This window comes from Sardina pilchardus, chromosome 20 (assembly GCF_963854185.1).
Source record: "Sardina pilchardus chromosome 20, fSarPil1.1, whole genome shotgun sequence".
Classification (NCBI taxonomy): domain Eukaryota; kingdom Metazoa; phylum Chordata; class Actinopteri; order Clupeiformes; family Clupeidae; genus Sardina; species Sardina pilchardus.
This window is the reverse complement of record NC_085013.1, coordinates 5424968-5446266: the sequence shown is the minus strand read 5'-3', so window position 1 is coordinate 5446266 and position 21299 is coordinate 5424968. Positions and strand designations below refer to the sequence as shown.

General features: G+C 45.7%; 1 protein-coding gene across 1 annotated transcript in view; it reads left to right on the top strand.

The window, feature by feature from the left end:
• arhgap5 (Rho GTPase activating protein 5) overlaps positions 1-6517 on the top strand; it is a 45438-nt gene extending 38921 nt beyond the window's left edge. The window contains exons 6-7 of the mRNA XM_062522350.1: positions 2412-2517; positions 3756-6517. Coding sequence (XP_062378334.1) covers positions 2412-2517; positions 3756-4074 — 425 coding nt within the window. The 3' untranslated portion in view covers positions 4075-6517. The remainder of the gene's footprint in view (positions 1-2411; positions 2518-3755) is intronic.
• The last annotated feature ends 14782 nt before the right edge of the window (positions 6518-21299 follow it).

Here is a 21299-nt window from a genome sequence, read left to right as displayed (position 1 = left end):
CCACACACACACACACACACACACACTCCTCCTTGAGACAGCTCCTCACATCTGGGTCAGTTTTCCTCTTCCTCTGCTGCCATTGTAGTGGGGGCCAGACAGGATGTGCTTATGTGTGTTTAAGTAGGACTGCAGTCCACCTGCTCCTCTCATTGGAAATGCCAGTGATTTTGCACCGCATGTCCGGTTCTCTTCTGTCCTCCATCACACACACACACACACGTACGTGTGCACACACACACACACACACACACACACACACACACACACACACACACACACACACATGCACACACACACACACACATGCACACAAACATACACACACACATACACTCTTAAACTCATGCACAGAAACCCATCGCCTGCAGAGGAGGGGAAAGTGCAGAGGGTTTTGGCTGAGCTTAATTTAAAGAGAGGTCGGAGGGAGGGGGTGTGTGGCAGTTGAGTGTGCTTACTCACAAACACACACACACACACACACACACACACACACTTAACTCACTGGTTTCCCCCCTGCTGTGTTGCGTCAGTGGAGGCACAGAGCAATTATACTCACTGGGGAAGTGTGTGTGTGTGTGTGTGTGTGTGTGTGTGTGCGTGTGCGCGTGTGTGTGTGTGTATGTGTGTATGTGCGCGTGCACTGAACTGTTCCCTTCCTTGGACACTGATGTCAGTTCCACAGCTGCACTCATAGCCCTGTCTGGCCCCTCTGTGTGCCTGAGAGAGGGGGACAGAAAGAGAGAGAGAGAGAGAGAGAGAGAGAGAGAGAGAGAGAGAGAGAGAGAGAGAGAGAGAGAGAGAGAGAGAGAGAGAAATAGACATAAAAAAGAGAAAGTAAGAAATGGCAATGAAAGGGGAATTGCAATGAGCTGCAACAGCCCACCACCCCACCCATTCACCTTCTTTCTCCTGCCTTTTCATATCCCTGACTCGCTCTGTTTTTATTCCCCCATTCTCTCCTCCACCCTCATTCCCTTGTTCTCTCTCGCTGTGTCTTTTTTTTTTTTTTTAACTTTTGCTGCAGCTTCCTTCTTCCTCCCTCCCTCTCTTTACCCTCTCTTCTCTCTGTCTGTTTTTTTTTTCTTTCTCCCACCCATAAACCGACTGTCTGCTTTTCAAGCCTTTTTTCCCCTTACCCTCCATGTCACTCTATGGCTCCAATATCCAGTACATTTTGTGTGTGTGTGTGTGTGGTGCGTGCATGTATGTACTGTGTGTGTGTGCGTGTGTGTTCATATCCCTTACCACCCTCCCTCCAGTTCTCCTCAGAAACTTCAGAGTTAAAGTCCCCTGTGATCGCGCTAATCCCAGGCCCGCTCTCAGACTAGCATTAGTGCCCGCACTGCAGGTGATTTTTCTGCATCTGCATTTCCTCTTTGTGTGTGTGTGTGTGTGTGTGTGGTTGTGAGCGTGTGTGTGCGTGCGTGTGTGTGTGCGCGCGGAGTAAGAGCGAGTGGGAGAATATAATCGCGTGCTCCCTGTGATGTGTTGCCGATTGCCTCTCAAACACCACACACCACAGCGGATTACTGTCGCAGTCGTGGAAACATGAGAGTGCGGGACTCGTCTTTTCTCTCCCATGCCGACGCACAGCATGGGCTTCCCAGAGGCCCGCTCCGCTAAAACCTGCCCAAATGCTCTGCGATTGTGCAAGCTCATGTGAAAGAGTTTGGAGGTCAGCCAAGGTGTGGAGCTAGGCCCTTTGCACATACTCCCACTGACATGCTCACATATACACACACATAGGCATGCATGCACACACGCACACAAGCACAAGGAGACATACACACACACACACACACACACACAAGCACACACTACTAGATACAGACATGCACTTTCCCCTCTTTGTTTCACACACACACACACACACACACACACACACACACACACACACACAGTTTTACTGCAGTGCAGTGCAGCAGAAACATTCCTGCACAGTGACGTGCAGCAGGCGTCCCAGGATCCGCTTTGCTCCAAACCCACACATTCTTAACCATGGGGAAGTGATGCGGCGTGATGTAGTCCCGTTCTGCCCGACCTGTCCGCCCCAGACGCTTTTCGAGGCCTCAGCTCCTGAACCAGCGGTTGCTGTTTCTCCTTCTCCTTTGTCAGCTACCACAGTGTTGTTTGGCCATGGAGCCCTCTTAAACAAATGCCCTTGGAACAAACACACACACCCACCCACACTCATGCTATCATTGACCGCTTTTGAAGCCGCGCTGCTACTGTCTGTTTGTTTTATTGTCTCGTTGTCAGTTGAAAGTGCGAGGCGGGTGCTGAAGGGGCTGTTGAGTCGTCCGCCCCGGCCGTTTGATGCGATGCGCAGCGCGGAGGATCGCTGGCAGATCAGAGCGCCGACTGACTCTCTTTGTTTGTGCCTGTGCCTCTTGTGTTCCTCTCCGCAGAAATCGTGGACCACATAGAGCGGCTGCAAGTGTTGAAGGAGATTGTGAGGAAGTTCCCGCAGGTGAACTACGAAGTGTTCAAATACGTCATCACTCACCTGAACAGGTATGGAAGTCTTTTCCCAGATGGAATAACCATATGGATAAGGGCAACTGTTTACATGCTGTGTTTAATTTTTTTTTTTTGTGGTAATCTAATAGATGTTTACAGCCAACTGTCAGTTAACTAGGAGCAGAAAAACAAAAGTTTGAAGAATTCAGAAGTAGTCTGTTCAGTTCGACCCCGCTTAGCAATTTTAAGCAGTACTCCATTGAGAAACTGCATCCAAACAGCTGTATAAGAATAGAACTGATTCTAGGATATCATTATGCTGTAGTTGCTGTGTAGAACGTGCCTTTGTGAGTTTCCGTACCCTGTTTGCGTTTCCGGCAGAATATAAATGCAGGGCTTTGCCTCTCTGCTCCCAGAGTAGAATCACAGACAAAATAGTGACATTACATAAGCTGTTTGATCATAGCCTAGGGAAGCTGAGGTCAGATCCCCGGCTAATTGTTAGGGTAGCGACCTGACTGACCCCTCTCGATTGAGAGGGAGTACTCGCCTGCATGGCAAATACTGCTGCAAATGCAGCCAGCAGACTCAGCTGGTAGGGAAAGGTGTGTGTGTGTGTGTGTATACACAAATACACACTCGTGTACACTCAAACATGCGCGCACAGACACACACACACATACAGATACACAGACTCATACATACACACAGACTCATACATACACACATTTGCTCTTGTGGATTAAAGAGATTTACTCTCCATAGGGATTTCAAAGTAGAGCAATCTGTATTACCTGACTGCGGAGCAGCCGCGAGGAGCGCTAGCTTTAGGCTTTAGCGCCGCTAATACCAGCTACAGTCTGTATCTATTAATGTAATTTTCAGCCCTATTTGCTTAATAATCTTAATGGATAGAGTCTGCCTGGTGGGCCTTTTGACATGCCGATCGCATTTTAATCTGTCTGTCAGAGGATTTGCTACAACGGCAGCCTTTTAGGTGTGCTTCCATCAGAGCTAAACAGGGAAAATTGCCAACTAACTATAGCTGTTCAGAATTTCTTTGTCATTGATGAACTAAAAATGTATTTTTGATTGGAAGTGTTTAGGTTTAAGGAAGCAGTTTTGTGTAACATTGTGTAATGTTTGTGTGCGTATAACTAATTTAAATGAGCGAACCTGAGGATGCTTTGTGCGAAACGCGTTGTTCGCTTTCAATAAATGTGAGTAAATGTCAGTGTGCGGTAGAGCAATTTCTTTTTTGTTATAACTAATTTAAGTGTTTGCTCTCACAGGGTGAGCCAGCACAGTAAGTCCACCCTGATGACGGCGGACAACCTGTCCATCTGCTTCTGGCCCACGCTGATGCGGCCCGACTTCGAGAACAAGGACACGCTCTCCACCACCAAGCTCAACCAGTCGGTCATCGAGTCCTTCATCCAGCAGAGCCTGTACTTCTTCTACGGCGGCGAGATGGTGGAGACGTCCAGCAACGAGGGCACGCCGCCGCCGCACGGCCACGGCCTGACCGAGTCGCTGCTCGCCCTGCAGCTCCCGCCTCCACTCCAGCCGCAGCAGATCCAGCACCAGCTGCAGCCCGACGGCCTCATGTAGAGAACTCATCCCAGATTTACCCCCTTACCCCCCCCCCACCCCACCCCACCCCAGAAACTAAACTATTTAGTCCTATTAAACAAACAAAAAATACAACAACAACAACAAACAAACCTGGAGAGCTAGCGTCATCAGCAAACTCAACAAACACACGTATACAGACCAGAACACGGAACAGAACTGTAGCTGTTTTTCTTTCTTCAGGAAAAAAAAAAAGGAAAGACAAAAAAGATGATGACCCGGTGCCCGGTATTTTTCTAGAACCCCATAAGACTGGGTCTGTATAGCAGCACAAATACCCTGAGCAACGTGCATTTCCCCCCCCCCCCCCCCCCCCCCCCCTTAGGTGGACCTCTCCTGCTCCCACGGCTTCCACTACCCTCATCAGATGCTGCTCCCCTTCTAGAGCCTTTTAGACCCCGCGCTGCAAACAGAGGGTTAGAAAGGAGGATGGAAGAATGTTTTGAGTCTGACTATCCCGGTTTTATTTCCTGTGAGTTTGAAAAAAAAAATCCCTTCAACAGAACTCTGCATGCCTCCCCTGGCAAGACAGCGGAGATGGTCCCTTCGAGTCGAACACCCTCGCTAATAATAAGGAAAATATATTTATACTAGTTGTTTTTTTTGTTTGTTCTTTTTTTTTTGTGCTTGTTTTCAAAGGACTTACAAAGAAAAAACAACAAAACAAAAGCTAAGAAACAGTTGGTCACTCACAAATGTGAGACCAGGCCGGTTTTAGTGTGGTTTAGATCTGTGCCATGCATCCCGCCTGGTCTGTTTTTTTTTTTTTTTTTTTTTTTAAAATGATGATTTTTGGTGATGGATTTCTTTTCCGTTTTGTTTCTTTACTTTCTCTTTTTTTAATGGAATCTATTTTTTAATCTTCAAAACCCTATGAGTAGTGGTTGGTGTTGTGGTATCCACCCCCCTTCCCCTCCCCCCTTGGCCCAGTGACTCCCCTCCCCCCTCCTCCTTTGGCACAGTTCGGGGCAGAACTTGCGTGACTGACAATAAAAGGTGCATTAGACTGGGACAGAACCCTCGCACCATTCCCCGTCTGAAAGCAGAACTCATGCAGAACACCCTGGAACTCACGGAAGGGACAACCCCACTGGAACTTTTTATGTTTTCTTTTCTTTCTTTCTTTTTCTTTTTTTTTTAAATGTTTAGGCACATTTTTTTCGCAGGAAACCTCTTGGCCTTGCAAAGCAGCCTGGATCTTTGCCGATCTTCATTTTCGGCTCATTACTGTCCCGCTGTCCAGTTTTTCCTCTCCTTTATTAAAACAAAGTCTTGGTTTCTACGTACCAACAGCAGGCATTTGTATATTTGCCTTTATTTCTTTGTTGACCTAAATTTGCATGTCTTTATTTGCCACGTAAAACAACTACGCAAGGTTTCAATAAAAAAAAGACTAAAAACAGCTAAAGACTGAAACACTTACACTCAAACTTAACCGTTTTAAATGCAAGACTTATTTTTTATCTAACTTGGTTGAGGGAACATGATAACGGGGTCAAATTTTATTCATCGTTTATTTTGTCATGCCAGATGTTAATTCTTAATATCATATTTTGGTTTTATGTCTAATTGTTTCCCAAAGTAGAGGAAAAAGTATATATATAAAATATATATGTCAGCATCATATGACTGCTGATGAAGCAAAAAATACCATTGGGTACTGAAACTGTATAATCTTGTAAAACCTATAATCAGATTTCTTTGTGGTATGCTGTACTAAAAATTGGGGCTAGATTAATTGACTGTGTACTTAATTCCCTATATGAATAAAGATTCATTGCTTCTTTGTAGATGGTACGGAACTTCGTTTTTCGTTTGTAAAGCTGATGGCACATTAAGCCAACTTTTTGAGCAATGAAGCTAGGCAATATTGAGTTTTGTTGTCCAAATACATTCCCATTGAAATTGGGAGTGCTTTAATCATTAGCAGGCAAATGATCATTCTCAACCAATCGGAACACGTGGAACTGGCTATACGGTTGGCCAGTAACATTGCTCGAAAAGTTTTCCCATGTACCTTCACCTTAAGAGATGCTGCTTGGGGGGAAACATTCTGGTGAAAACTATGGCTAGAGCGCTTTGTGTGTGAAAAGGTGGAAACAGATCAGATGTCTTAACAAAAAAAATGAAGTCCCACCACTCATATCCCTCGGTAGATCCCAAACGCAATTACTTCATGAAGACGACATAATGGGGGAGGGGACTGCAGCTGCTAGAAATACCTTCTTTTGTGTAGTTTCAAACCGCAAACCCTTATTTGTTCATAAAACCTGCCTCACTTAAGCCGGTGTACAAACTAAAGATTTTAACGTCATCATCTCTGTATAGTAAATAAATGATTTTGAGAAAAGAAACAAGAAGGCTTTGGCTTCCTCCATATTTTGTTTTCCCTAAAATAAAGATTCATTTTTCCAACCTTGGACTAGCATCTGAGTCAAGAATGTGCTTGCATGACTGTAAGGATGGCTTATTGATGAACATTCTGTTGGGGAATCCATTTTGAAATCACTTTGTATGCCAAATTATAGAGACCACGTCTAGACAGGCACCATTCAGAATATGAAGCGAGGTCAAAGTGCTGTTTACAAAACAATAGCGCGTATTGGCTTAGGAAGACAGTGATGTGGCATGTGATATGATGTCAGCGCTGCGGAATTTTATAACTGGAATGAAAAGGAGTCAAGCGTGCACTATGGTACAGAATCCCCCAACTGTGGCCCTAGCGGGCCCTCTGCTGGAAGACAGGGGTCCAACAGTGATCATTTCTTCAGGAAGCCCAAGTCAAGAGCAACACAGAGCAAAAAATCAATCAGTTAATTTAGTGCTACCACATCTATGTGGTTGTGAAAGGAGGAAAAGGTATGATATTGACTTCAAGACCCTGTATATTTTAACATTTGGAATACTCCTAAGGTTAAGACGACAGTATCAAAGAGACGGCCAGTCTTGGAGCCCACACCAAAGAGGCCTACGAGAGGTGGCGTTAGCTGAAGGTAAAATTCATGCTCTATGTGAAGATCAATAATAATACATAAACATTTTAGCGTCCCTTTGTTATTCCCATAATTTGTGTAGGTTGTTGTGTACTGTATCTTAGGCCAGTGGTTCTCAAACTGTGGTACGGGTACCACTGGTGGTACGCGGACTCTGTTGTGGTACTCTGGGAGTCTCCAAGAAGCTTTATTTCATGAAGACAAAACAATCACTTCAAATGATATGAAAAACATGTTTAAATTTAAACTAGTTTTTTTTACCTTTCTTGAAAAAACAAAACAATGCAAAACAGTAGGCCTATGTACTGTACAATGGGAAATACACATAAATTGGCTTATGCTACTGTATTTTAATGCTGGTCATAATGGTGGTACTTGGAGAGCCAATTGTTCTCTAAGGTGGTACTCATTGTGAAAAGTTTGAGAACCACTGTCTTAGGCCTATCAAATGCTATTAAGCATATGCTGTTACAGAACGTTCAAACCTACAATACTCTCAGGACCAGGTAGGCCCATCTCTTGACATTACTGTAGTCTGCCTTTAACAGCTGGGCAGGCAACAGGTTAAACAAGTGTGATTTATTGCCTTATAAATGGGGTTGGGAATCAGTTGTGTTGTGCAGAAGTCAGGGGTGATACACAGCTGATAGTCCTACTGAATAGACTGTTAGAATTTGTATTATGGCAAGAAAAAAAGCAGCTAAGTAAAGAAACTCTTTGAATGAGAAGGTGTGTCCAAACTTTTGGCCTGTACTGTACCTCTCACGTTTCAACGCGTGCACTCACTGGCAAAGGCGTAGAATGTCACGCCGGTTTCTTAAGTCATTTGGCGTGTTATTTGACGCATTTCGTGCTTTTGGCGTAAAATGCCACGCTCTTAAGCGTCCATTTACTTTCAATGTGTAAACGGCGTGTCTATTCACGCCCAGCACAAAATGATGGGACCACGCCTGTCCAAATCTTGATGTGCCAACAATCAGCCTGATCTCACCAAAAGGCGTAGAATGTCACGCCGGTTTCTTTAGTCATTTGGCGTGGCGTGTTATTTGACGCATTTCGTGCTTTTGGCGTATAATGCCACGCGCATTTACTTTCAATGTGTAGGGAAACGGCGTGTCTATTTACGCCCAGCAAAAATGATGGGATGGTTTACGCCTGTCCAAATCTTGAATGCATTGGGCTAGCTAAGTACTAGTTGGGCCGCGCGCCAGAGCCAGTGAGTGCACGCATTGAAACGTGAGAGGTATGTATTAAAGGGATAATCCGGAGTGAAATGCACTTTAGATCAATTTTTCGGACTATTGGGAGTACATACGTTGAGTTGACACCAAAATCATGTCATTCGGATGTATTTTGAGAATGTTCGAGTTCACCGTTTTTAGCCAAAACTCGTTAGCCTGGAAGTGACCGGGGCAAGTCCTTTCGCCGCTACAAAACGCTATTTTTATACCTCTTCTACTGTTCCAACCAACACTACACTTACGTGGTAGTGAGTAGAGGGTCCCTAAAGCCAAACCGAAGTATCCCTACGTCTTTATGTGGTCGGATAGAGAGTCCAGAATGAATTTAATCGAGTCCGTACCTTTCCGGAAATGTTATTAAAATGTTGTTAACGGGTTGCTAGCTGCAGCAGCGACATTTCCGGAAAGGTACTGACTCGATTAAATTCATTCTGGACTCTATCCGACCACATAAAGACGTGGGGATACGATCGGTTTGGCTTTAGGGACCCTCTACTCACTACCACGTAAGTGTAGTGTTGGTTGGAACAGTAGAAGAGGTATAAAAGGCAAAAGGACTTGCCCCGGTCACTTCCAGGCTAACGAGTTTTGGCTAAAAACGGTAGCTCGAACTTTCTCAAAATACATCCGAATGACATGATTTTGGTGTCAACTCAACATATGTACTCCCAATAGTCCGAAAAATTGATCTAAAGTGCATTTCACTCCGGATTATCCCTTTAAGGGAATAACGTAGTTTAATATGAAAAACGGTGAAGTGCTCCTTTAAGAGAAAGAAGGTTGCTAACCCTGTCCTATATCCTTAAAACTGGTCATAGGCTAGTGTTAATGTAGCAATGAATGTGACATAGGCCAGCATAGCTAAATCACCACCTTATACAAACCTTTTCAATGAACCTGGTCGTGTGAAATAGCCTATTCTACAGCCTACCATTCAATTTTTTGTGTGTAACTTCCTCCCAGGTAGCAAGCTGACGTTGGGCCAACGTCAGAAGTTGTTTAATTTTGTCCGGTGGGCCAACGTTGGCCCAACGGTGGATAGGTTGGTTTTTGGTTGGCAGAAGGTTGGCAGGATATTATGAAGATATGGTTGGGCCAACGTTGGCCCAACGGTGGCTAAGTTGATTTTAGGTTGGCAGCAGGTTGGCAGGGTATTATATAGATATGGTTGGGCCAACGTTGGCCCAACGGTGGATAGGTTGGTTTTTGGTTGGCAGAAGGTTGGCAGAAGGTTGGCAGGGTATTATGAAGATATGGTTGGGTCAACGTTGGCCCATCGGTGGATAGGTTGGTTTTTGGTTGGCAGAAGGTTGGCATGGTATTATGAAGATATGTTGGCTAAGTTGATTTTAGGTTGGCAGCAGGTTGGCAGGGTATTATATAGATATGGTTGGGCCAACGTTGGCCCAATGGTTGATAGGTTGGTTTTTGGTTGGCAGAAGGGTGGCAGGGTATTATGAAGATATGGTTGGGCCAACGTTGGCTAAGTTGATTTTAGGTTGGCAGCAGGTTGGCAGGGTATTATATAGTCAGATATGGTTGGGCCAACGTTGGCTCAACGTTGGATAAATTGGTTTCAAGCCTAAAAATGTCTACCAACAGACTACTTGGCCCACCTTGGACAAACATTTTGTGAGATGATCAGCAGACCTGCCAGCAGCAAAAGAATTGCTTTACCAACCTGTTCAATATGTATATGAAATTAGCCTATAAGTAGCATTTAGATACAAACACTGCAGTATTAATTAGAATATAATATATTTTTACGTTACGTTGGCTAAGTTTATTTTTGGTTGGCAGCAGGTTGGCAGGGTATTATATAGATATGGTTGGGCCAACGTTGGCCCAACGGTGGATAGGTTGGTTTTTGGTTGGCAGAAGGTTGGCAGGGTATTATGAAGATATGGTTGGGCCAATGTTGGCCCAACGTTGGCTAAGTTCATTTTTGTTTGGCAGCAGGTTGGCAGGGTATTATATGGTTGGGCCAACGTTGGCCCAACGGTGGATAGGTTGGTTTTTGGTTGGCAGAAGGTTGGCATGGTATTATGAAGATATGTTGGCTAAGTTGATTTTAGGTTGGCAGCAGGTTGGCAGGGTATTATATAGATATGGTTGGGCCAATGTTGGCCCAATGGTTGATAGGTTGGATTTTGGTTGGCAGAAGGTTGGCCGGGTATTATGAAGATATGGTTGGGCCAACGTTGGCCCAACGTTGGCTAAGTTGATTTTAGGTTGGCAGCAGGTTGGCAGGGTATTACCGTATAGTCAGATATGGTTGGGCCAACGTTGGCTCAACGTTGGATAAATTGGTTTCAAGCCTAAAAATGTCTACCAACAGACTACTTGGCCCACCTTGGACAAACATTTTGTGAGATGATCAGCAGACCTGCCAGCAGCAAAAGAATTGCTTTACCAACCTGTTCAATATGTATATGAAATTAGCCTATAAGAAGCATTTAGATACATTAACAAACACTGCAGTATTAATTAGAATATAATATATTTTTAACCATCTGCCAACTTAATAAATAGTAAACCAGCTATTACCTGTCCACTTTAAGACCTGTTTGTAAACGCAGTAGCCTGCTGGGCTACTGTGAATCATTTGCCAAGAACTGTTCAAAGGTGTGTGTGAAGACTTTAAAAGTGACTATAAGAAACAGAGCTATAATGTTAAAAAATAAAATGTTTAAATCCACCTTCTGAGTGATGATGATACATGGGGCAACTATGTTGCTTGGCAACCACTAAATTAATCCCATGTGTTGTGATTGGATGATCATGATAATTTGCCTATACTGGTGATTAAAGTCCTGGAAATCCTGGAAATAATCCTGGAAAAAAATGGCCAATATAAATGGGAATGTACCCAAACAACAAAACTTACGGACATTGCATTGGATAGGCAGATTTATTGGTTGTGGCCCCAAAGTTAAGAAACCATGACCATCCAGCAGAATACTTCACCCCTTAGCTCAGATTCGTTCATTTTTTGTTTTCAATATATGCTAATGTGTTATTACTAACAACTCACTGGCACTAGAAATCTCCATTGAACCTTAATGCAGCTGTGAGTGTTAGGCCACACATGCTAAATCAAGGCTGTGCTATGCCATGTCTGCTTTAAGGATCCACAGAAATAATTGTCCCAACTTGTGTACAGCATGTGGAACACCCACATAGCATGCCCGATCACAGGACACCTGGCCAAGAAATGGAACCCAGAGTTGATGTGAGGTAATCGGGTCTGAATTGCATGCTGCCACAAGTACCTAAAACTTTGGTCGTGGTGTGCTCCATACGCAAATATTCTTATCCAACCGCTTCTCTCTTGAAAATATGGCCTTATGGCCCCAGGTGTGGCGCAACTGGCTGGGGCACCTATGCCACATGCTGCCAACCCGGGTTCAATTCCCGCCCGTGGTCCTTTCCAGATCACACCCCGTCCCCGACTCTCTTTCCCACTCACTTCCTGTCACCTCTTCACTTTTCTATCACAGTAATAAAAATAAAAGCCCAAAATAAAATCCCCAGCAAAAAAAGAAAAAGAAAATATGGCCTGATTCTGAGATTGTATAGGTACCATCAGTGTCCCTATCTTAATTATTTCTCAAAGTATAGGTTGTGCTAAAGAAAACTATCTCTGTTTAAATAGTACATAATTTAATCCATTGAACCTACTTACTTACAGAATAATGGGCTATGGATTGTAAAAACTTAATTCATGACTTAATGAAGGTTTTTTTATTCATAAAAAGTAGGCCTAAATCACATTCTCTCCTTACTGAACCAACAGCTTAAGACAAGGGGGAGTCAGAGAAAAATGAGCTGTAAGGATGAAACAGAGCAGCAGTGCTGCCATCTAGTGTGAATGGGTGAGAAAGCATGCTTATCGTGATTCCATCTTTTTATTGGGGGCCAAGCAGCGAAGCTGCGAGGACCCCATTGTGTTACTCTGTTTTCTTATTATTATTATGAATCCGCCATGGGAGTCAATGGCAGCCCATAGAACCGACTGGTGAAAAGTTGTAAAATTTGGCACACTGATTAGGGACAGTCCCATTATTCATGTCACCAAATTTCATGTCGGCACCTCGAACCCTCTAGCGCCACCAACAGGTCAAAGTTAGAGGTGCCTTCATGCACGTAACTTTTGACCCGTTGATCCGATTTTCAAAAGTCAGGTATCATTGGAATCCTTGGACCTGCCCGAGTTCAACGCACCCTATGACGTCATTTTCCGCCATGATGGATTTTCCGCCATTTTGGATTTCATCAAAAACACTTGAGAGCCTACTCCTGTCACAAATTTTGTCCGACCGACACCAAACTTGACACGGAGCATCCACAGAATGTTTTTTGCCCACGCATTGCTTTTTGTCTCCGGAAGTATTACCGTTCGCCCACAACAGCGAATCAAAATTCACGGCGAAGCCGCCAAACAGGAAGTTGGCTCATATTTCAGCAACCCTTACACGCATCAAAACCAAACTTAGTACATGGACTCGTGACCCCATCGGAAGGACGCTCAAGAAATTTGGTGACCTTTGACCTCTAGGGGGCGCTGTAATTCAGAAACATGCCTTTTGGCCTATAGCTGCTGTTGTGCTTAGAATTACAATATACTAGTGATGTCTAGTAATACTGTGGAAGATCCTTATGTGGACAGATGGCAACTTATGACATCAACGTAATTGATTCGGCCTCCATATTGGATTTAATTAAAAACACTAACAAATTTCCCTAGGTCACAAATTTCAACTGATCCTCACCAAAATTGGCACAGACCATCTTCAGACCATGCCTTGTTAGTGTTTTGATTTCTGTAACAATTGACGGAAGCGTTTGCCCGTCGCAGCCAATCGAAATTTGCGGCGAAGCCGCTAAACAGGAAGTGAGCCCATATCTTAGCTGCCTTTGCATCTATCAACACCAAACTTAGTATATGGACTTGTGACCCAATTGGGACGAAGCCCAATAAATTTGGTGACCTTTGACCTCGAGGGTATGAAGCCACCAAACAGGAAGTGAGCTCATATCTCAGCAACCTTTGAATCTATCAAAACCAAACTTAGTGCATGGACTCGTGACCCGATCCTGAGGACGCTCAAGAAATTTGGTGACCTTTGACCTTTAGGATAGCTTCAATTAGCAAAAATGCAAGTTGGCTTGTAACTTTTGACGTGTTTGACATGAAACTTGTTCTGACTGCTTACGGCCATATGTCTCATTGCCGCATTGAGCCAACAGCGTCGAGTTGCCGTGGTTACTCCGGCCTACTGCTTGGCCCCCACATTGCTGCTTGCAGCTATATTTTTATTTATTCCACATCAAAGAATCTATTATATGTAGAAAATATATATGAATAAGAATGATTTGCTGATGATCAGACTTGGAAAATGAGTTGGAGAGGTCTCGATAAATATGACTATCATTTTCATTTTTGAATTGACTTGTCATGCACTGCATTTCCATGTGTTTCATTGTAATTAACAGTGTTCAATATCTCTGCATTTTGCAATATCTCTGTATCACAAAATGTCACGGAAACACATTTAAGTCAGCGATAATCATAAAAATCATGCTTAAATTATATTTAGGAATAAATATGATTTTGAGAAAAGACACTCAGAATTGTTCATACTCATTTATCCAACCTTTAGCCAGCATCACTGACACATAAAAAAACATACCCAGAGATATGCCTTGTTATGTACTGTAGATGACCCTTAGCATTCTGACTATTTTAGAAGTGCTCTTGTTCCCTAGGCTAGCATTGCTTCCTGGAGCACAGTTTCCTACCTATGAGTGAGGAAAAGGAAGCAGAATCGATGTGGTCAGAAATAACAGGAAACCACATCCTCTCATCAAGCATGCAGCTCTCTCTCTCTCTCTCTCTCTCTCTTGCTCGCTCACGCTCTCTCTTTCTCTCTCTCTCTTGCTCGCTCACACTCCCTCTCTCTCTCTCTCTCTCTTTTCATCTCCTGGTCAGCCCCTCCCCTTGCCCCCTCCCTTTCCTCTCTCCTCTCTGGCTCCTCCCTCCCCCCTGCCACTGTGCCCCACACCGTGGAGCACCACACCTCCCCGGACCAATAGCATCGCACAATCACCTCTCCATCACATCTTAGTTTCCAAGGCAACAGGGCTGTTCTACAGAGAGGTGCAGCATCATCCCCATCCGTCCCTTTCAGCCAGCCAGCCCAGGGCTTGTACTGTATGGAGGCAGGCAACCTTGCAGAGCCTCTCTCTCTCTCTCTCTCTCTCTCTCTCTCTCTCTCTCTCTCTCTCTTTCTCTCTCCTCTCATCTCATCTCAGGCACCTCCCTCCCTTCCCGCAACACCCTTCAGCACACTCAGGAAAGGAGGAGGAAAAAAAACATGGAGTAGAAGGAGGGGTAATGGTAGGTACTTGGCTTCTATCCTCTTTTGTATTGTTATGTTTTTATTTCTGGCATATTTCTCTCTTTCCCTCTATCTATCTCCCTCTCTTCCTCTTCTCTCTCTCCATCTCTCTCTCTCTCTCCCCCCTCTCACTCTCACTCTCCGGTTCTGTCACAAATCCCAGGCGTGGGTAGGGCACAGCCAGGCGTGTTTGCCGTAATCCCCTTTTGCCAGGGCTGAGGCTTTAAGTGGGGTAGCCTGATGCTAACAGCGCTAGGAGACAGTCGGGCTGGCTGAAGGCACGGCTGCCGCGATGGTGGCTGCCTCCGCTGCTGCTACTCCTGCTGCTCCTGCCACTGCTGCTTTTGTTAAAGGGGCCTGCAGAGGAGAGAGGGGCTTGCTGCATACACAAGCAGCGTAGGGCAGGCTGTCAACCAGCCAGCCGTCCGGCTAGCCAAGGCAGCCAGCCAGCCCACCACACTGCAGGGTTCACGGGCCGGAATCCGCGTTGCTTGGCTCGGAAATGCCCCCCTCTTGCCCTTGTTATTGTTGCTATTTCTGTCGCGGGCGGTTAGGGGATGCTGGTCTGTCTGTGCTGTTGTCTGATGGTGCTGTCGTCCCACACCCACCTCTTTATGAGGAAGTGAGGATGGTGAAGGCTAACTGCATGTGTCCCCCCTCCCCATCCCCCATTTGAATGTGTAGCTGCTATCTATTACTGTGTGTGTGTTTTGGTGTGTGCTTCTTCTGAGCCCCCACCCATTTCTTCCAGCTTACAGCTCCTTAGCTTTTTTTCTTTGCATGCGGTGGGGTGGGGGGAGTGATGTGGCAGAGCAAGGTTAGCTAGCCTGTTAGCCTGGAGTGCTGTTGATGTTGAGGACACACCTCTGAGATGCTAGCCTGATTCTTCCCAAGGCCTGCACCAACAAGCAGCATCTCTCTGCTCTCACACACAGGCAAGGTTATCTACTATGGTTGGGGCGGTGGGGGGGAGAGGTAGCTTGTTTACTCCGTGTGCTTAGCCTTGTTGTGTTGTGTGTTGTGTGTTTGGTGCTTTTTCTAGTGTCGTGAGGCGTGGTCCTTGTCAGCAGCCATCCTTCCTGAGGATGTTGAGTCTGTGTGGGCTTCGGTTGTCGCCGCGTGCTGCAGTCTCTGAGGTGGCTGGCCTCGTTAGCTTACCATGTGTTACCACTAGCCCAGACAGCTGGGTGGTATGGGTGGTGTGTGTGTGTGTGTGTGTGTGTGTGTGTGTGTGTGTGTGTGTGTTTGTGTGTTTGGTGTTTGGGTGGGAGTGATACGCAGTGAGCTACTGTGAGTCCCCTGTGTTTCCCCCACCCCTTTCTCTCCCTCAGGGGACCCCCAGTTTTTATTATGTTGATGAGGCCGCACGTTTAGGGAATTTTGTGTGTGTGTGTGTGTGTTTGTGAGTGAGTGTGTGTGTGTGAGAGAGAGACAAGAGTATACAGGGGGGTGGGGGCCTCTTTAACGCCTCTCTCCATGTGGAGGGCACCCCCACTGAAGCCTTAGCCCTCTATTCAGCTGCCTGCTTTTGTTTTACTCATAAAGAACACACAAATATGCAAAAAAAACTCTCTTACACACAGACACACACAGACACACACACACACACACACACACACACACACACCACTCTCTAAGCTTGTTATACAGGGGGGCAGGTGACCCAGAACTGTTTACTATACAGGACTGTTTAGTGACGGGCCTGTTCAACTCCAGAGGGGGCCCTATTGGCTCCTCGGAGGCCCAGAGCCGATGTGTGTCCACTGGGAGGCGGCTGCTGAGGAAGAGGCTTGCTGATGATCAGCCATGTTCACTGATAACCAGGGACATGTTGACCAGGGAGTAATCTGTGTGATATCCTTACATAACCCAGCGCCCAGGGCTCAGAGAGAGAGCATACACATGGTGCGTCTTTATACGCGCTCACTGCACTCATCTCCATGCCTTATATAGCCGGGGTTTTAAGGAGCGTTTGGGGCATGTTTTGTTTTTGTTTTGCTTTGTTTGGGTAGCATTAAGATGGGCTCACGTGTTCGCGGGGGAATGGCTCTTGCCATCCCAGCGTGACATTTTCACCCCCCCCCCCCCCCCCCCCCAGATGCGCGGTGGTTCTTTTTCTGTTTGTTTGTTCATATTTTGCGCTTGACGTCTCCCTTTTTTCCGCCCCTTTTGAAATTTGATTTCTCAGGGCAGGGCAGAGCAGCAAAGCAGGCATGTCACTCTATCTCTCCTCTCTCCCTCCCTCCCTTCCTTATCGCTCTCCCTCCTCCAGCGGACTGACCAGTCATTATGATGGAAAAGGCTTCTAGGGTGTGGCAGTGGCCATCGACTTTCCCAGGAGCTTTATCCACGATCTAGCTGTGCTGACCCCTTCTAAGGATTAAAACGTCTTGTATAGCCTGCATCATGTATGAGTACATGCTTTTGCATCCTAATGTATTTTTCATATTAGGTGTAAGAAATGAGACTCAGAGCGTAATCTAGGTCATATTGGCCTCCTCAAATTGATTACAGACATGGAAATCTCGAGCGGGTGATTACTAAACTGATTTTTATAGCATTGGTGTCACACCTGGCTTTCATTTATTTTATTTTATATCCTGTATGGAAAGGAGTAATGAACTTGGGGTGTATGGTGATGAATTCTGACACTCCAGCCCTGGAGAGGGTGAAGTTCAAGGGTTAACCTGGTATTGATTTAGAATATGAGCAGTGGAACGCTCAGGAATAATGTACAGGCGATGGCCTTCGGAACTGCTAAGGTAATTTAGTCTGCCAGGCATATAGGGTGATGTGGTTGTGGCTGATGGAAACAAGGCGGGAGATGAAGCAGTCTCCGCTTCTCATCTTCCTTGTTTGAGTGAGCATCTGTCAGTGTGCGGACACATGTAATTTTTATGCCCAGTGCTGTGTGTCATTGAATGGTGTGGGAGGTAGAAATATGGACGGTTAGACCTTGCCTGTTACTATGCTTCCTTTTCATTTATGCATAGTAATACCGTAGTATTGGAGAGGTTAGATGAAGACAGCGAAAGGCCAGTTAGATGAAGCACATTTTTTCAGTCGTGAAAAATATTAGCCCAAGCTAACACATGAATTCAATACAATTGTTGAATGGAGCTGAATGTTGTTCCTAGTGATCAAGGGCTTACATTTGAGTTACAACTGACATTGGAGCTCCTGTTTAACCTTAACTTGATATGAGTCCCCTGTTTTGTATAACAGGACTGGACTGAGTCCTGCTGTTGTGGCCTTCAGTCACAGATTTTTTTCAAAATGGCTGAGGCTACAGTTCAAGACCATTATCTTGGTAGAATGCATTATTGAACAGAAGCTAGCACAGTGCACGCGACCATGCTACTGTGGGTCAGTCAGAGTGGGGGGTGGACAGCCAGTTGTGTGTGAATAGAAGCTTGTGAATAGGCTGTGCACATGTGTATGTGTGTGTAATGTGTACAGTGTGTGTGTCTAGGTGTAGGTATTTGTTTGCGTGTGTGTCTGTGTGTGTGTCTCAGTGTGTGTGTGTGTGTGTGTTTGTGTGTGTGTGTGTGTGCGTGTGTGTGCGCGTATGTTTGTGTATGCCATGGCCTTGGCTCTAGTCTGGTCTGACTTCATCATGTAACCCCTCCCTGTTGTAAGGCTAGACTCAGCTAAAAGGGGCTCAGGGGAGACTGAGATGCTGTCTTTCAGACACATTCCCTTGTGAAGCCATATGCACTCACTCACGGTTACCGTACTCCACCACACATTTGTCTGGAACGTGCTGTGAATAGCGTCAGCTGTGCCGCAGCTAGCGCAAACCATCAGCAACATTTTCCAAAATAGCTTTGTCTTCAAGACCCGAAACTTCTGTTACGCCTAAAATATATAGGACAGGTCCAAAAACAGAGGGAGCTGTGTTTTTTCTGCTTTAATCGACACAAACAGTGCTTTAGCGTAGCAGTGCGCAGCCTTTGTGGGCCAGATGAGAATATCGATTGAGGTTTCTTTAGGCAGCAGTATGTCTTGATTCTCTTACTGTACAGGATGGCCCTGTTCTCCGTTAATAGAGCTGGAAGGGGGGGGGGGGGGGTTGTGTGTAAAGATGACACCGTCTGATAATATTGCAGAGAGAGGCTCTCCTTGTATTCAGAGGCTCTCAAGGAGAAAAGCTAAACCAGACCAGTCATCCATCCCAGTGTGCTGTCTCTGAAACCATGGATCAGCTGGTCCTTAGCCATCATATCTGAGGATGAGTTGACCTCTGAAGGTCACAGCGGGAGCTGTTTCACTGTCTGGTTCAGCTCCAGAGAAAGGAGAGGAGTTGTGTGTGAATTGGGGGGGTGAACATGGTAGGAGCACTCCATCCCTGCCAAGACCGAGCAGGGGTGGGATGGGATGGGGGCAGTACCTATGAAGGGTAATGAATGCACAGTCTGTTTCACCAACTCTGTCTGTGCTCCTGCTTGTCTGTTTGATCTTGTCTGAGCGTTTCATCTCCAAGGCCTCCAAGGTTTCTCTCATTTGTGTCAGGCTCTGGGAATTGGGCAGGATCAAGCGATGTCAAAATTGTATTTAACGAAGGCTCGCATCCAAATGCACACGTTACTGTGGTGCAACATTCAGTTATTCTATTTAAACACTGAAGTGCTGTGTGCAACATATAATAGAACTGCTCAGGTCTAGGCTAATCCAGGGGCCCGAGAGATCTATAAAATGTCTCACTCACTCACAGACAGCATATTTGTTTTGTTGTAGAGATATGCTCTGACCTATATAAAAACCTGACCTATATAAAATCTTATCCGCCATCATGACACATCCTTTTAGAACTTGGAGAGCACCCAGTGTTCTGAACTGCGTCGATGGGATTATCCATACTTATTGGATAGAGTGGAACATCTCAGAGAGAGATTTTTCATTGTTTAAGCACAGATCCATTGCCCCTAATGCCTGTTTATTCAGTTATCACAGCTGTAATTGTCACTGAAGAGGACACCATTGAAGCCAGTGTGAACTGGTGTATTTTTTTCCAATAACAATGTTACCTTATCACTCCCGACTAATTCTAGGTAAAGATATTTGGCCCCAGCTGTGGCACATCTGGCTGGGGCACCTGCATCGCACACTGGCGATCCGGGTTCTATTCCAACCCAGGGTCGAATCCCACCCCGAATCTCTCCCATTCACTTCCGGGCATTCTCCTGTCCTATAACATTTAAAGGCATAAAAAGGCCAAAAAAAACCACAAGATATCCATGCCAATATCATCATATCAGGATGAAATCAAAAGTTTGCATAGAGAGCACCAAAACAATACGGTGTCTAGTGGATTTGTGTTACGCATTTAAACAGACCCACTCAGTAAAAGGAAATAACACTGCTTGACCTCCAGATCAACTGTTTGTGTTTCACTTTATCAAGGGCAAGAGTCTTTCGGGTAGGAGTGGGTGGTGGGCTGGGCAGACATGAGTGTGTATCTGTGTCAGAGTTGGACCCAGTGTGTGTGTCCTTTTTGGGGGTGGGAGGCAATATTTCTGTAACATATCTGCCTCCCACCGATAAATTATGCAGTAGGGATGTGCTGCAGGCCCTGGAGAATATAATCCATGCATTGTTTTTCCCTGCACACACTCACTCAGAGACAGACACACACACACACACACACACACACACACACACACACACACTGACACACACACACACACACACACACACACACACAGTGACGACACACACTCACTCGGCCCACTCTTTCCCCTGGTGTGAAGAAGCTTTATGTTCGCCACCAGCCACTTTCGTCATGCTCGTTTGTTGCGGCAGACTGTTGCCGTACTGTTCCCTCCCCAAAACCTCACACAGTCTTCGTCTGTGTCCTCATCGCAAATCTCTGACTCCGACACAGACACGCCCGAGAGAGAAAGAGAGACAGAGAGAGAGAGAGAAAGAGAGGGGCCTCACCTCTCATAACTCAGCCAGTGCCGATCACTGTGACTCACGGAGCTGGCTGGGAAATTGGTTCGAAATGCAGTTAGGGGCGTGGGGGTGCGGCGGGGGCACGGGGGCTTAATGTCAGTATTACAGGATTAACCAGGGGCCAGCTCTCAGCCATGATTGAAGCCATCCAAGAACCCGTGTTCATTTACTCGCGCACTGCCTCCACTCTATGCTGCTGAACATACAGTAACACGGAGCCAGCGGCGGCTATCGATCGGCGCTGCGATTTGTCTTCTGTACCTGCTATAGCTCAGGCTGTCGGAATTCAGACTCCACGGTAACCCAGTAACCTTGGTAACCTTATAGTCTGTGATGATGTCGTCCCCCTTTGGAGCTGGTCAGCCCTGGCCTCGCCCCGATCCTCTTTAAGCAAAGACTGTGAATTTTATGAAGAGATTATTGTTAGTGTAACTCTCTTAGACAAGATGAATGAGATTTATGCGAGGCAGATTATTCTCTAATCTGGACCGCTTGTGCTCTGAGTGTTTATCCCACTTTAAGTGTGCAGCAATGGGCCCAAACCTGATTGTGTGCCAGGAGCAATAACAGGCCGAATGCTTTCATTTCAGTCACATCTGACCGACTAGACAGGA